Below are 15,864 nucleotides of genomic sequence, written 5' to 3' on the forward strand. Positions count from 1 at the left end.
GACCTCCCGGGACCGGCACACAGCCGCGAAATGGCCCTTTTTCCCGCAGCTCTTGCAAATCGCTGCGCGGGCCAGGCAACGCTGCCGGGGGTGTTTCGCCTGGCCGCAGAAATAGCAGCGGGCTCCCCCGGGATGACTTGGCATCTGAACCGCGCAAGCCTGTGGGGTGGGGGGGGGGGGGGTTTGTCGCGACGGGGGTCCACGGAGCCCAAGGGGCTGCCGCGCGGTCGGGGCCGTGCGCGCGGGCGTTTCGCGAGGTCACATCTAGTGAGGCTGCAAGGGCCCGTGCCTCTGAGAGTCCTAGCGACTCTTTTTCTAAAAGTCTTTGGCGGATTTGGGGAGAGTTCAAACCAGCCACGAACGCATCGCGAATTAACATGTCCGTGTGTTCAATCGCGTTTACCGGCGGGCAGCTGCAGGCCCGTCCCAAAATTAGCAGCGCGGCGTAGAATTCGTCTAGCGATTCTCCGGGACTTTGCTGTCTCGTTGCGAGTTGGTAGCGTGCGTAGATCTGGTTCACTGGGCGAACATAGATGCTCTTTGGTGCTGCGAACACCGTCTGGAAATCCTCTGCGTCTTCTCTGAGAGTGAAAATTTCCGGGCTTACCCTCGAGTGCAGGACCTGTAGTTTCTGGTCTTCTGTGACCCGGCCGGGGGCCGTTCGGAGGTATGCTTCGAAACAAGTCTGCCAGTGTTTAAAAACTGCTGCTGAGTTCACTGCGTGGGGGCTGATCCTCAGGCATTCCGGGATGATCCTGAGCTCCATAGTCCTTTAAGCACGCTTAATAAATTGTAGCGCACAAAGACTCACGAGAGACGAATAGAGATGAAGTCGATGAGGCTTTATTAAGCGTGACTTGTTCCCCGCAGTTCAGCAACAGACTGGCCTGCGGGGGAGAACTCCTGGTTCTTATACGCCGCCTTCAGGGCGGAGCTAGAGATCAACAGCCAACCAGGACTCGGGATCTGTCAGCCAATGACATCATGGCTTCACAGTCCCACATGACCCCTAATGCATCCTCCCACACAGGTTGTGTTTGCTGCTTGCTCCTGCTGGTGGCTGCAGATGCCTGGAGGCTGCTGTTGCTGTTTCCTTCCTTTTCTGTGGCCAGAAAGAAGCACAATTCTTTCTAAGATACCTGGCTCCTGGAACACTGGGCTCAGGGGAATGTACGAGTCCAGAAGGCAATTCGGTTTGAAGCAAGAAGCAGCTGCAGGACCTGGTGCATGACATTGATCCAAAGGAGCCACCTGCTAATGCCATATAAAAAATGCTTTCGCAGATTGCTGATGTTTTTGCTGGTATGGTGAGTGCTGCATGTAACTGGTACATCACCTGGGTTAAACACACTGGAAGGCAAGATGTTCAACTGCACCTTGAGCATCAGTGGAACATGTGGATGGCAGGATTTGGTTCCAATGAGATTGGGCCGTGTGGGAGGGCCTGCACAGCTGTGGCTCCTGGAAGGAGAATGGCATTGATATGTGGAACACGTAACATTGATAGACAGATCATTTCTACGACAAAGTTCTGGACATGATAACACATCTCAAGCATGCCCTCCGTTTTTATTGAGGAACCTGTGATGGGGAATACCATGTATTTCTTTTTTCTGTGAGAACTGGCTGATGCAGCTTTGTATTGGCACCAATATGGAACAGCGACATTTCCTTTTTTAAAAACATTTTTTAGCGTACCCAATTCATTTTTTCCAATTAAGGGGCAATTTAGCGTGGCCAATCAACCAACCCTGCACATCTTTGGGTTGTGAGGGCGAAACCCACGCAAGCACGGGGAGATTGTGCAAACTCGACACGGACAGTGACCCAGAGCCGGGATCGAACCTGGGACCTCGGCGCCGTCACGCATCAGGGCTAACCCACTGCGCCACCTTGCTGCCCCTGACATTTCCTTCTGTTCAATGATTAGTATGATATGCGGAATGTCACGTAGTCGATTTTCAAATCTTTTTTACTGTTGACTGTTTAACGAACAAAATATTCTCACGTAGTTTATCATGGGTAGATGTGCTGTGCCTCAGATGATGATTATTGCATCTCATTTCAAACGAACTTTAAAGCCCGGGGGAAAGAGTGGGGAAGAGCCGAGGGCAATGGGGAGTAGGGGTGCAGGTAGGCCTGCTGTGAAGATTAACATGGCAGAGGCTTCACTTGTACCAGGTGTACATGTTCTAACTGTGAACATTTGAAATTTCCATTCCCCCAGCTACAGATGTTAGCCAAGACAAATTCATCATGGCACTATTGCCCTTTAGGGAAGTAAATTTGTCATCCTGGACTGACTCACATGTGACTCCAGACCCACAGCAATGTGTTTGACTGCCCTCTACAATTGTTCAGTAATTTGATGAGACCACACTGTACTGTATTTAAGGAAGGATACACTTGCAGGGAGGTGGTACAGCAAATGATTCACCAAATTGGTTCCTGGGATGAGAGGGTGGTCTTATGATGAGAGGCTGACCGATTCAGGAGAATGGGAGATGATCTGATTGAAATGTACAAGGTTCTGAGAGGGCTTAACAGGGTCGTCGCTGAGAGGTTGTTTCCCTTGGCTGAGGAATCTAGGGGGTCAATTAAAAAATACTTGAGGCAATTAAATCAATTGACTGAGATTTAACGGTAGTTGCATGGGCTGCACAGGCAGGCAGGAATCACGGCGAGGTGCCTCAGAGGGTCGCAGGGCAGGATAAAAACAATACACACAAGATTGGAGAACACCTGGAAGAGGGGCTTGAACAAGGAGGGGTGATTTTAAGACACTCTGCAGCAACAGGAGCCATGGTGATAATCCACTCAGTTAGAGGTTCCTCCAGTGAGGAAGGTGGAAGGAGAATGACGGAGAAGTGGACTGCTAACTTAACTAACTGTGGTATTATCAGGTATTACGGTACCTGAGAGGCTGAAATGCCATTGGTTAAGCCTAGGGGTTTTACCATTGGCTGTAGAGTATGGTAGCTCCGCCCCGATAGGCAGGGTATAAGAACCTGTGCTGTCCCAGCAGCCCTCATTCTGTACCTGAGCTGCTGGGGAACACTTCTAGTTTATTAAAGCCTTCAGTTATGCTACAACCTCGTTTTAGTAGTTATTGATCGTGCATCAATTTTATAAGCTAGATTTAAGTAAAAAGGATGGACCTCCGAATCAAGCCGTAGTGTCTGCAACTCAGTCCCCACACGACGAACTCAGCGGCGATCTTTAAGCACTGGCTGGCATGTTTTAAAGGCTACCTGGGCTGAAGGCACACCCTCGGGGGAGCAAAAACTGCACATCCTGCACTCAAGGGTAAGCCTAGAGATCTACGCCCTCATCAAGGAGGCGGAAGATTTTGATGCAGCAATCGAACTTTTAAAAGGACACTATATTCGCCCAGTAAATCAGGTCAACGTTTACCACCTGCTTGCAACAAGACATCAAAACCCCGAAGAATCGTTGGAGGAATTCTACCGCGCGCTATTGGTGCTTGGCAGAAGCTGTGGCTGCCCGCAAGTTTCGGCGAGCGAGCACACAGAACTCCTAGTCCGGGATGCCTTTGTAGCAGGTATGAGCTCTTCAGAAATCCGCCAGCGTCTTTTAGAGAAAGACACCCTGGGACTTATGGATGCACGGGCACTTGCAGAGTCAATGGACGTTGCCTCCAAGAACGCCCGATCCTACGTGCCCGACCGCGCGGTGGCCCCCTGGGCAACGTGGAATCCCGCAGCGGCTGCCCCAGAGACCTTTCCCGCTTCTCCGCAGGCCTGCGCTGTAAGGTGGCCCGCCAACCCCGATGGACCCCGCTACTTCTTTTGCAGGCAGGAAAAACACCCCCGCCAGCGCTGCCCGGCCCGCACATCCATCTGCAGGGGGTGCGGCAAAAAGGGCCATTTCGTGGGGGTCTGCCAGGCACGGGCGGTGGCCACGGTCTCCAACGGCGACTCCGGACCGCCACAGCAAACTTCTCCAGGGGCCCCAGGCGGCCAGAGGTCGCCGCCACCCCCGTATCCCAGGCCCACGTGCGGACCCCGGGCGCCACCATCTTGTCCCTCAGACACCACGCTGGACGGAGGGGCGCCACCATTTTGTCCACCCCCGACCACCATGTGCGACCAATGGGAGACGCCATCTTGGATGCCCCAGGACAGCTCGGCCGACCACGCACTGCCTGAACGAAATCCACAACTACTGCGTCTGGCCTCGGTGACCCTGGACCAAACTCGACCTCGAACACTCTCAACAGCAACGACGACCGTCTTCATCAACGGCCACGAGACGTCCTGCCTGATCGACTCTGGGAGCACGAAGAGCTTTATACACCCCCAACACGGTAAGGCGCTGTTCTCTCTTTATCCACCCTGTTAATCAAAGAATCTCCCTATCCTCCGGTCCGCACTCTGTAGAGATAAAGGGGTTCTGTTTAGCAAACCTCACAGTCCAGGGAAGGGAATTCAAAAATTTCCGCCTTTATGTTCTTCCCCACCTCTGCGCGGCTACACTCCTGGGTTTAGACTTCCAGTGTAACCTGCAAAGTCTGACCTTCCAATTCGGCGGCCCTATACCCCCCCTTACTGTCTGCGGCCTCGCGACCCTTAAGGTCGACCCACCTTCCCTTTTTGTGAACCTCACCCCGGATTGCAAACCCGTCGCAACCAGGAGCAGACGGTACAGTGCCCAGGATCGGATCTTTATTAGGTCAGAGGTCCAAAGGTTACTAAGGGAAAGGGTCATTGAAGCCAGTAACAACCCCTGGAGAGCTCAAGTAGTGGTGGTAAAGACCGGGGAGAAGCATAGGATGGTCATCGACTACAGTCAGACCATCAACAGGTTTACGCAGCTGGACGCGTACCCTCTCCCCCGCATATCCGACCTCATAAACAGGATTGCGCATTATAAGGTCTTCTCCACGGTGGACCTCAAGTCCGCCTACCACCAGCTACCCCTCCGTACTAGTGACCGCAAATACATTGCCTTTGAGGCAGACAGGCGGCTCTATCACTTCTTAAGGGTACCCTTCGGTGTCAGTAACGGGGTCTCGGTCTTCCAGTGTGAGATGGACCAAATGGTTGACCGGTACGGTCTACGGGCAACGTTCCCGTATCTTGATAATGTCACCATCTGCGGCCACGACCAGCAGGACCATGACACCAACCTCTGAAAATTTCTCCAGACCGCTAAAATCCTTAACCTTACATACAATAAGGATAAATGCGTGTTTAGCACCGACCGCCTAGCCATCCTCGGCTACGTAGTGCGAAATAGAGTTACAATTTCCGACCCTGAACGCATGCGCCCCCTTATGAAGATCCCCCTTCCTCACTGCCCCAAGGCCCTGAAGCTGACTAGGGTTTTTCAGTTACTACGCCCAGTGGGTCCCCAACTATGCTGACAAAGCCCGTCCCCTGATCCAATCCACAACTTTTCCCCTGTCGATAGAGGCCCACCAGGCCTTTAGCCGCATCAAAGCAGACATTGCAAAGGCCACGATGCACGCCATCGACGAGTTCCTCCCCTTCCAGGTCGAGAGCGATGCGTCCGACTTAGCTCTGGCGGCCACCCTCAACCAAGCGGGCAGACCCATTCTCCCGTACCCTCCTTGCTTCCGAAATTCGCCACTCCTTAGTCGAGAAGGAGGCCTAGGCCATAGTAGAAGCTGTGCGACATTGGAGGCATTACCTGGCCAGCAGGAGATTCACTTCCTCACGGACCAACGGCCGATGGCATTCATGTTCGATAATGCACAGCGGGGCAAGATAAAAAACGACAAGATCTTACGGTGGAGGATCCAGCTCTCCACCTACAACTATGAGATCTTGTATCGTCCTGGAAGCTAAACGAGCCTCCTGACGCCCTGTCCCGCGGCACATGTGCCACCGCACAAGTGGACCGCCTCCGAGCCCTCCACGAGGACCTCTGCCACCCGGGGGTCACTCGCTTTTTCCATTTCGTTAAGACCCGCAACCTTCCCTACTCCATCGAGGAGGTCAGGACGGCCACCTGTCAAATCTGCATGGAGTGCAAACTGCACTGCTACCGGCCAGAGAGAGCGCACCTGATTAAGGCTTCCCGTCCCTTTGAATGCCTCAGCATGGACTTCAAAGGCCCCCTCCCCTCCACCGACTGCAACACGTATTTCCTGAATGTGATTGACGAGTGCTCCCAGTTCCCATTCGCCATCCCCTGCCCCGACGTTTCCGCAACTACCGTCATCAAGGCCCTCCATGGCATCTTTGCACTGTTCGGGTTCCCCGCTAACATACACAGTGATAGGGGTTCCTCCTTTATGAGCGACGAACTGCATCAATTCCTGCTCAGCAAGTGCATCGCCTCGAGCAGGACGACCAGTTACAACCCCCGTGGAAATGGACAGGTAGAGAGGAAGACCCTTTTACTGGCCCTACGGCCAAGGAACCTCCCAGTCTCCCGCTGGCAAGAAGTCCTCCAGGAGGCCCTCCACTCCATCCGGTCACTGCTTTGTACGACCACCAATCAGACACCTCACAAACGTCTCCTTGTCTTTCCCAGGAAGTCCTCCGGGACCTCGCTGAGAGGCTGAAGTGCCATTGGTTAAACCTAGGGGTTTTACCATTGGCTATAGAGTATGGTAGCTCCGCCCCGATAGGCAGGGTATAAGAACCCGTGCCGTCCCAGCAGTCCTCATTCTGTACCTGAGCTGCTGGGGAACACTTCTAGCTGATTAAAGCCTTCAGTTGTGATACAACCTCGTTTTAGTAGTTATTGATCGTGCATCACTAACTTGATAGAGTTTTTCGAGGAGGTCACAAAGATGATTGATACAGGTAGGGCAGTGGGTGTTGTCTATATGGACGTCAGTAAAGCCTTTGACAAGGTCCCTCATGGCAGACTGGTACAAAAGGTGAAGTCACACGGGATCAGGGGTGAGCTGGCAAAATGGATACAGAACTGACTAGGTCACAGAAGGCAGAGAGTAGCAATGGAAGGGTGCTTTTCTGATTGGAGGGCTGTGACTAGTGATGTTCCACAGGGTTCAGTGCTGGAACCTTTGCTGTTTTTGGTATATGCAAATGATTTGAGGGGAAAATGTAACTGCTCTGATTAGTAAGTTTGCGGACACACAAATGTTGGTGGAATTGCGGATAGCAATGAGGACTGTCAGAGAATACAGCAGGATTTAGATCATTTGAAGACTTGGGCGGAGAGATGGCACATGGAGTTTAATCCGGACAATTGTGAGGTAATGCATTTTGGAAGGCCTAATACAGGTAGGGAATATACAGTGAATGGTAGAACCCTCAAGAGTATTGACCGTCAGAGATATCTAGGTGTACAGGTCCACAGGTCACTGAAAGGGGCAACGCAGGTGGAGAAGGTAGTCAAGAAGGCATACGGCATGCTTGCCTTCATTGGCCGGGGCATTGAGTATAAAAATTAGCAAGTCATGTTGCAGCTGTATAGAACGTTAGTTAGGCCACACTTCGAATATAGTGTTCAATTCTCATCGCCACACTACCAGAAGGATGTGGAGGTTTTAGAAAGGGTGCAGAAGAGATTTACCAGGCTGTTGCCTGGTATGGAGGGCATTAGCTATGAGCACAGGTTGAATAAACTTGGTTTGTTCTCACTGGAATGAAGGAGGTTGAGGGACGACCTGATAGAGGACGACAAAAGTATGAGGGGCATAGACAGAATGGATAGTCAGAGGCTTTTCCCCAGGGTAGAGGGGTCAATTACTAGGGGGCATTGGTTTAAGGTGCAAGGGGCAAGGTTTAGAGGAGATGTACGAGGCAAGTTTTTTACGCAGAGGGTAGTGGGTGCCTGGAACTCGCTACCGGAGGAGGTGGTGGAAGCAGGGGCGATAGTGACGTTTAAGGGGCACCTTGACAAATACATGAATCGGATGGGAATAGAGGATACGGACCCCGGAAGTGTAGAAGATTTTAATTTAGAGGGGCAGCATGGTTGGGGCAGGCTTGGAGGGCCAAAGGGCCTGTTCCTGTGCTGTACCCTTCTTTGTTCTTTTTTCTTTTTTCTTTGTTCTTTGGCCAGGAACAGCAACAACCATCCTGCCAGTAACTGAGGTCAATGAAAGGAGCATGGACAGGTGTATGCCAGGAGGCGACCCTGAGAAATTTGTTTACAGGTTGCACACCAGCAACCTTTAGATGAGTGAGCACCAGTAGGTTACATATCGCAGTAGACTCATCTGTCCAAGGAGGTGGTGACAGTGATATGCAACATCGTTGATGGGGAATTAGTTCCAACTGCATCGATGGACCTAAAATTTCTATGTGTCAGAATTCTTTCCGGCATCTGCAGGCAATCTGTGTGTCATTTCATAATTGACAGCTTGATTCACCACTGATGATGAAAACCAGACGGAGAGTTTGAGATGTTCGGGTCGATGGCAGATTTCCCTGAGACATAAGGTGCCATGGGTAGTACACATGTGACCATCAGGGCACAATAGGGCAGCCAAGGGCTTTTGTCAACCGGAGAGGTTTTCACTCTCTGAACATGGAGATTGTCTGTGATCACCATCAGCACACCTGCAAGAGTGTGCATGGTTCCCTGGAAGTAGTTGAGATGTCAGCATCCTCCGGGATTTCCAGAGGCCACAAATGTACGTAGCCCTGTACAGCTGGATGACTGGTTGATAGGGATATCCAGTGAAGAGGTGGCTTATGACATCAATCAGGCATCCACAATCTCAGATGGTAGAAAGGTACAATGCCATCCATTCCTCTACCAGGACGCCTGTACCAAGAACTGTGGGCGGGATTCTCTCAGCCCACACCGGGCTGGAGAATCGCCGGGCCGGGTGCGAATCGCATGACGCCGCCCTGACGGCGGTCCGCCGATTCAGCCGCCTCGGCCACTGGAAAACACACTCTGGGGGGATGGGGAGGCCCCTCCCCGGGGGTCCCCCAAGGTAGATCCCCCCTCCCCCAAGGTATGTAAAAGAAACATTGCAGCGCAGAGATTTCTAATTAATGGGTAAAGGAAATTTCTGTGGCTTTCTGCATCATCAAACAAATGTCACCCAATTTCGAAATCTATAGTACTTCTGGTGTAATACTGATAGTTAGCACTTAATTTGTCAACTTTGTAAATTAAGTAGACAAGTTAATTAAATTGATATGGTCTGCTTAATTATACTATCAACCTGTCTTTAATTAGTGCCACAATTATCACAGAAAACCACCTGATAATTAACATGCCTTATATAACAAACGATGGTCATATTGTGGTTGTTTTTAAAAATGTCCTCGCAATATTTATTTATTTAATGAAATGTGAAATGAAACAGATATTTTCAACAAATATATGGCTTTGATATTACCTCCCATGGGGTTCGTCAGGAGGGGGTTAAGTACTAAAAGAATGTGAAATGCGGCCTCACCCTTCATATATGTACCTCCCATCATTTTTTACAGAAGCATGCAGAGAGGTGAGTGAATGCGCCACCTTTGAGAGGCAGGGCACATCATTAGCCAATTTAAATAAGAACCCACAGTGCAAGCAAAAGCTTAATTTATATTCAATTACTGCAAGAGTATTTCCCCGAGCCCATCACGGAAGTCTAAGGTTGCCATTTCTGCCAAACATGATCCATCTCTAGATCTTGCCATGATCACTGTTAACATCTAATGGTCAATAATCTTTGCCAGTGATCATAGGCTGCAGCCCACAGCCGCTGGTTGTTCCATCTAGGTGACTGCCCGGTAATGAAATGCTGTCATTAAATTTGGTAAGGACTTCAAAATCAGGCTTTAACCTCCCCTACTCCCCATCAATATAGAATACAATCATAGAATTTCTACAGTGCAGAAGGAGGACATTCGGCCCATCGGGTTCATGCCGACCTCTGAAAGAATGCCCTACATAGGCCCACTCCCCATCCCTATCCCGGTAACCCCATCCAACCTATAGATCTTTGGACACTAAGGGCAATTTAACATGGCCAATCCACCTAATCTGCACATCTTTGGACTGTGGGAGGAAACTGGAACACCCAGAGGAAATCCATGCAGTCATGGGGAGAGAGTGCAAACTCCACATAGACAGTCACCCAAGGATGGAATTGAACCTGGGTCCCTGGTGCTGTGAGGTAGCAGTGCTAAACACCCACTATCATGGCAAGAATTTCAAGATGATGGGTCAATAACCATTGCGAAAGGAATATGATTATCCAACAGACAGGTGCAAGGCGTAGAGTGATAAGTTGGGATCATTGGAAAAGTGAATTAAATTTGTTGACCGAGACACTGCTGGATCTGCCTTGACAGACACAATGAAGACACATGAATTTAATACAGCTCTACTTTATTCAGAAGAGCTAGCTTAATTGTGATTTCTGACAGTATAGTACAGAGACGACTCAAACTCACTGCTGCGATCTAGGTATTACCCACACTAGTGAAGGAGGCTGGCTAAGCTACAATGACTCAGTGCGGATATCTTCTTCTCTGAGCTCAGAGCTCCTCTTCTGTGCAGGTTGCTCCCGGGATCCTGGGTTGTCGCTGACGGGGTATTCCTGTGTCCTTTCTTTTATCCAGGGTGGTTTAATCAAGATCCATTGTCCTTTGAAATGCTCATACCTGACCAGCTATTAGTCAATTATCAGGACTGATAGTCTCTATGTTTATCGTTCTTCATGTTTCAAAGTTGATCTCTACTGTCTCAAAGTTAGTTACATATTCATAGCATGGTCTTTTTGTCCTTTTGTGTTAATGTGATAAATACTGTAATTGAGTGATCATAAAGTTCTGTTTAGGATTTTGAGTTTCTGTACTGACTTGAGTGGTATGGCAGACAGCCAATATCGATTACAGCCAGGGCCCTTATTTGGTAGTTCCTATTTTCAGCCTATATGTCTTACTATCAAGAAAACATTGCCCTGCAATATGGAGTGGCACTGCACTGTGGGCATTCTAACACATGGACTGCAACAGGTTGCAAGTAAACGCATTACCTTCTCAAGGGCTATTAGGATTGGACAATGAATGCTGGCTTAGCCAAAGGCCACCAAATCCCACAAATAACATATGAACATACAAACAAAGAGCAGGAATAAGTCATTCAGTCCCTCAAGACTGCTCTGCCATTTAATAAGACCATGGCTCAAATCTGAATCCTGCCTACCCCGATAGCATATCACCCACTTCATAGAAGAATCATAGAATCCCTACAAAGAGGCCATCTGACCTACCGAGTATGCACCAACACTCTGAAATAGCACCCTATCTAGACACATGCCCCACTCTATCCCCGCAACCTAGTAACCCAACCTAACCTTTTGGTCACTAAGGGCAATTTACCATGGCCAATCCACCTAACCTGTACATCTTTGGACTGTGGGAGGAAACCGGAGCACCCGGAGGAAACCCACACAGACACGGGGAGAACCTGCAAACTCCACACAGACAGTCACCAAAGACTGGATTTGAACCTGTGTCCCTGGCGCTGTGAGGCAGCAGGGCCACCATTTGCTTACCAACAATCTATCCACCTCTGTCTTCAAAATATTCAAAGACTCAACATCCACCACCTTTTCAGGAAGAACATTCCAAAGATGCATGAGTCTCTGAGTGAAAGAATTTCACCCATTTCTGTTTTAAATAGGTGACCCCTTATTTTTAAACAGTGATCCCTGTAACAATATGTATATTGTAAGGAATACAAAGGGTTAACAATATGATATCAATACTTCTCACCACTAGATGGCGATAAAGAGCAGTCATATAAATATCATTTGACTCCTGGAGTTCTGGAAGAAGGTGTTTAGGCATGAGATAGATTAGTTGCATAGTGTAGAGTTCTGTAGTTGGAGATAGCATAGTTTAATTTAGTAACCTTATACTTTAGGAATATGTACAAATCTTATTTAGTAGTGTTAATAAATTAGTTTTGTAAGTTAACAAAGCTTGTTGTTCTGAGGGAAATGAGAGAGGAAATAGCTGGGGCCTTAACAGATATCTTTGCAGCATCCTTGAACACGGGTGAGGTACCGGAGAACTGGAGAATTGCTAATGTTGTCCCCTTGTTTAAGAAGGGTAGCAGGGATAATTCAGATAATTATAGACCGGTGAGCCTGACATCAGTGGTAGGGAAGCTGCTGGAGAAGTTACTGAGGGATAGGATCTCTTCCCATTTGGAAGAAAATGGGCTTATCAGTGATAGGCAACATGGTTTTGTGCAGGGAAGGTCATGGCTTGCCAACTTAATAGAATTCTTTGAGGAAGTGACAAAATTGATTGATGAGGGAAAGGCTGTAGATGTCATATACAATGACTTCAGTAAGGCATTTGATAAGGTTCCCCATGGTAGGCTGATGGAGAAAGTGAAGTCTCATGGGATCCAGGTGTACTAGCTAGATGGATAAAGAACTGGCTGGGCAACAGGAGACAGAGAGTAGTAGTGGAAGGGAGTTTCTCAAAATGGAGAACTGTGACCAGTGGTGTTCCACAGGGATCCGTGCTGGGACCACTGCTGTTTGTGATATACATAAATGATCTGGAGGAAGGTACAGGTGGCCTGATTAGCAAGTTTGCAGATGACATTAAGATTGGGGGAGTAGCAGATAGTGAAGGGGACTGTCAGAGAATACAACAGAATGTAGATAGATTGGAGAGTTGGGCGGAGAAATGGCAGATGGAGTTCAATCCGGGCAAATGCGAGGTGATGCATTTTGGAAGATCCAATTCAAGAGCGAACTATACGCTAAATGAAATAGCCCTGGGGAAAATTGATGTACAGAGAGATCTGGGTGTTCAGGTCCATTGTATCCTGAAGGTGGCTGCGCAGGTCGATAGAGTGATCAAGAAGGCATATGGCATGCTTTCCTTCATCGGAAGGGGTATTGAGTACAAGAGTTGGCAGGTCATGTTACAGTCGTATAAGACTTTGGTTTGGCCACATTTGGAATACTGCGTACAGTTCTGGTCGCTACATTACCAAAAGGATGTGGATGCTTTGGAGAAGGTGCAGAGGAGGTTCACCAGGATGTTGCCTGGTATGGAGGGCGCTATGAAGAGAGGTTGAGTAGATTAGGATTATTTTCATTAGAAAGACGGAGGTTGAGGGGGGGACCTCATTGAGGTCTACAAAATCATGAGAGGTATAGAAAGGGTGGATAGCAAGAAGCTTTTTCCCAGAGTGGGGGACTCAATTACTAGGGGTCATGAGTTCAAGGTGAGAGGGGAAAAGTTTAAGGGAGATATGCGTGGAAAGTTCATTACACAGAGGATGGTTCATGCCTGGAACGCATTGCCGGTAGAAGTGGGCACGATAGCGAAATTTAAGATGTATCTAGACAGATACATGAATGGGCAGGGAGCAGAGGGATACAGATCCTTAGAAAATAGGCGACAGTTTTAGATAGAGGAGCTGGATCGGCGCAGGCTTCGAGGGCCGAAGGGCTTGTTCCTGTGCTGTAATTTTTCTTTGTTCTTTGTTCAACCCTGTGCATCTAAGCCATCCAGGTAAAGCAAATCAGAGAACAGCACAATCCCTAGTTATAGATTCTTCCACAAGAGGAAACATCATGGCCGGAATTCTCCGAGCTCACGCCAGTCCGAGAATCGCTGGTGATGCGGGAAATTCCCGCCACGCTATTCCGACGCCGGGATGCGATTCTCCAGCGACCGGAAAATCGGCAACAATTGCACCCGCGCAGTCGAAACGGCGCCGGTCGGGAGCCACTGAAAGAGGCCCCGCGGCGATTCTCCGCGGTTGACCGGCTGAATACCTGCCAAGTTCCGCCGAGTCCCGTCGATGTTGTTCCAACCTGGTACCACCCGGCGGGAGCTCGGACCAGCGGCCGCGGTGGCTGTCCTCATGGAGGCATCAGACTCCGGGGGGGTCTCCACGGTGTCCAGGCCTGCGATCGGGGGTTACCGATCAGTGAACGCCCGTGATCTGGAGGGGGCCTACCTCCTTCCGCGCAGGTCCGCTGCAGGGCTCCGCCATGTTGCTCGGCGCCGGTGTGGAAACGGCCACCACGCGCATACGCCGGCGCGGAGACGGCCGCCGCGCACATGCGCGGACCCGCACCGGAAGTGCAGGGATGCCTTTTGCTGTGCGCTGCTCCAGCGCCATGCTGGCCCCCTGAGGGCCGCTGAATCGCTGGGCCAGGAGGCCCGTTGACGCCGGCGTGCACCATTCCGGTGTTTACGCTGGCGTCAACACTTGGCCATGAATCTCTAATCCACACTGTCAATACCCTTCAGATAACATAGAAAAATAAATGCTGAGGGCCCCAGTGTTATAACTTGTTTCTATGATTATGTGGGATAGGTTATTTCAGGAGTAATAGAGCCAAAAGAAACATAGAACATCTGGTTAATTTGAAACAAAAGCTGAAGGACTAATAAAATGAATAAGGCTCCACAGTGTTTCCTGACAACATTACCGCTGATGTAGACAAAGGCTGACATATGTGACAGGATTGCAGGTATCAAGAATTCTTACAATTAGCCTTCTCTGATATATTACCAGTATCAATTCAAATTAAGTCTATCTAGTCTACATCATGTTTATATATCACAATTTTCCTCATAGATCAATCAACTAGAATCACGTCTAAAACAATATGGCTGCATAGATGAAAAGGGAAATCATATGAAAGAAAATGATCATTGGAAAAAGGAAGACTGCACGACCTGTCACTGTCAGGTATGTATAAGGCTACAGGTAAATTTCAGTTGCCTATTGGAGAACATTTGAAGCACTACCAATGCACAGGAAACATTGATGTTTCAACCAGCATTACTTTACCACATTGCTATCCATTCATTTCAAACCAGTTACTGACAGAGTTAGAACAAAGTTTATAAGTTAGCCGAAGCTGAATTTTCATAATTTCTATCTTTTACATTATATAATGCTCCATAAGCCTGGATTTTACAGGACGCTATGGTCCCTGCACTCCTGGCTAAGACATCAGGTGGAGCCCACTCACCAACCCGTCAGCTGCCCCACAACAATTTAATGCTGGAAGCAATATTAATTGCTTTATGGCCTGACTTCTGCTCCTTTCTCAGGAGGATATGCCACCTGAGAGCTACTGGCCAATGTAATCCCAGCAGCATCACCTGGGTGCGGTGACTACTGCTGGGGTTTCAGGGATACCCACCAAGCTGTAAAGCCTAGGTAAGTCAGGACACTTTGTGGTAGGTGGAGTGGGGTGGTGAGGTGGGACGGCGGGCCATATATGAGGGTTAAAGAGAATAATACCTTGTGGGGGATGGGTGCCTTCGATGGGCATTGACGGTCTGCAAAGGAGATTGCCCACATTTCCCGAAATCACTCCACAAACCTAAATCTGCTGGACTTCCCATATGATGTGGGTCCCCCCCCCCCCCCACCTCAGCCAGCCAAAACCGCCGATGGTGGAATGTGTGTGGACCTTAAGTGGGCATTAATTGGCCATTTAAGGCCTTTAATAGGCCCAAGTGTTGAGAAGCTGCCATACCCCACCCTTCATGTCGGGGATATGTAGGTAGGTGGCAAAAGACCACACCCTGAATGTTATGTGGCCCCTGCCACTCCACAGCCCCCCAAACCACCTTTGAATCCACTAGTGATGGAGCATAAAATCCAGGTAGTAGTTCTTATAACTTACCAGGGTCAACAAGGCGAGTGCTTCTTCAGTGAAATTGGAAGCCTGGGAAGCCTTTGGCCTCTGTGGTGGCTAGCTGGAAATTTGCTGTTCACAGCATCCTTCTCAGAGTGTGAGCCACCTATTTCTTATATTATCACTCCTGGAACAAATCCATCTTTCCACACCATCTTAAAACTTAACATTTTATGAGTCTCTTAGCCACTGTTGACCAGGTGTCTGTAACAGTCATAACAGAATTCCAAAGGCTGGAGGGCAACCCAGCG

General features: G+C 49.2%; 1 protein-coding gene across 3 annotated transcripts in view; it reads left to right on the plus strand.

The window, feature by feature from the left end:
• Positions 1 to 15,864, plus strand: part of LOC140385541 (peroxidasin homolog) — a 757,374-nt gene that overhangs the window by 738,510 nt on the left and 3,000 nt on the right. For all 3 annotated transcript variants that reach the window (XM_072467791.1, XM_072467793.1, XM_072467792.1), the window contains one exon: positions 14,539 to 14,652. In XM_072467791.1, the coding sequence (XP_072323892.1) occupies positions 14,539 to 14,652 (114 nt within the window). The remainder of the gene's footprint in view (positions 1 to 14,538; positions 14,653 to 15,864) is intronic.

Source organism: Scyliorhinus torazame, chromosome 11, assembly GCF_047496885.1.
Source record: "Scyliorhinus torazame isolate Kashiwa2021f chromosome 11, sScyTor2.1, whole genome shotgun sequence".
In the NCBI taxonomy this organism is placed as follows: Eukaryota; Metazoa; Chordata; class Chondrichthyes; order Carcharhiniformes; family Scyliorhinidae; genus Scyliorhinus; species Scyliorhinus torazame.